General features: G+C 59.9%; 2 protein-coding genes across 2 annotated transcripts in view; both read right to left on the reverse strand.

Moving 5' to 3' along the window:
• The window catches only part of Tco025E_04212 (UDP-Gal or UDP-GlcNAc-dependent glycosyltransferase), a gene marked incomplete at both ends in the record, with an annotated part of 1,587 nt that extends 593 nt beyond the window's left edge, over positions 1-994 (reverse strand). The window contains one exon of the mRNA XM_029371124.1: positions 1-994. This exon is cut by the window's left edge and continues 593 nt beyond it. Within this exon, the coding sequence (XP_029228800.1) occupies positions 1-994 (994 nt within the window).
• Positions 995-1,017: 23 nt separating this feature from the next.
• The window catches only part of Tco025E_04213 (UDP-Gal or UDP-GlcNAc-dependent glycosyltransferase), a gene marked incomplete at both ends in the record, with an annotated part of 483 nt that continues 267 nt past the window's right edge, over positions 1,018-1,233 (reverse strand). Inside the window, one exon of the mRNA XM_029371125.1 lies at positions 1,018-1,233. This exon is cut by the window's right edge and continues 267 nt beyond it. Coding sequence (XP_029228801.1) covers positions 1,018-1,233 — 216 coding nt within the window.

Genomic DNA, 1,233 nt, shown 5'->3' on the forward strand with positions numbered 1-1,233 from the left:
TGATGTGGTGCACAACAACGGAACTTTGCCTCACGGGGGCGAGGCGTGGACCGTTACGCACGTAATGAAACCTACACTTACTTTCCTTCACAAAGGTCAGGCTTCCATATTCCGCCTTCTGAAGGACAATCCCCACCATCATGTCCTCGTGGTCCATGTACAAGCTACTGAACTCCGGCTCCCTCTCGCTGCTGTACGGCAGACGCACCAGCCGCTGCAGCGGCTTGTAGGAGACAAACTGCTGCGCAACATCCCTCGACAGAGTACTTGCGAACCCAATAATAAAACTCAAGGGAATAGGACGCTGCGTATGGTAAAAACTGCCCCAGTAAATACCGCGGAGTGGCAGCGTGCGCAGGTCGGCAAGGAACTGCGGCACGCGAATAAAAATGTCGTCGTCTCCCTTCGCAAGGTACGGGACGGTGGGAAACTGACGCAAAGCGAAATCATACCAAAAGTACGTCTTGCGGCTCATGCCAATCTCAGCCTCCAAACCCCAGTTGCCACGGCCGCCAATGGTCTTGTTCGACGTCACCCGGCCCTCCTTCAGTGGCAACGTCACCACGTCGTTCCACCGCGCCGCCTCCTCCAGCAGCGCGGCAGAGTAGTTGTTGTCGTGTGCCGGGTGGCGCCCAAGGACGTACAGCACAAGCATCGCACCGGTGAACTCATTCGCCCGCGTCGCCACACCGGGGAAGCGCCAGCACGTCGACCGCTGCAGGTTTCGTCGCCGCCGCCTCGCCTCGGTGTCCTCCGACGGGATTCCAAACACAATGAGAAAGTTCTGCCTCTTCCATGCGTCCACGACACCGCGAGGAACATATTGCAGCGTCTCGGCATCAGCAGCGCGGGCGACCTCGTCACAAGACGGCGGCTTGAAAAGGTTGGTGTGCGGTGCACCCTTCAAGTCCAGCACGACTTTCACCTCAAGGAGTTGGAGGCCAAACACCGCAAACAGCAACATGGGGAAGCAGAGGCCAACAACTAAGGCCATCCGTTTTACGTGCCGTGCCATCCTTACTGCGTGCCTGTGGGAGGTAAAGCGGGGGTGGGGGCAGGGAGGGGTTCGGTGCGGCAGCGGGGTGCGGGCAGGGGCGTGTTGCCCAGCCAGAACTGGCACAAGGAAGCATCAAAGAAAAATGCACAGCACGCGCACCGTCGTGACGCTGAGGACCGCGGCACTGCCACGGCGACAGACGCGCCCCCCCCCCCCCACACGCACACACGAGAGAG

The sequence above is a fragment of the Trypanosoma conorhini genome (genome assembly GCF_003719485.1).
Source record: "Trypanosoma conorhini strain 025E chromosome Unknown Tco_14.4_contig_00210, whole genome shotgun sequence".
Taxonomy (NCBI): Eukaryota; Euglenozoa; class Kinetoplastea; order Trypanosomatida; family Trypanosomatidae; genus Trypanosoma; species Trypanosoma conorhini.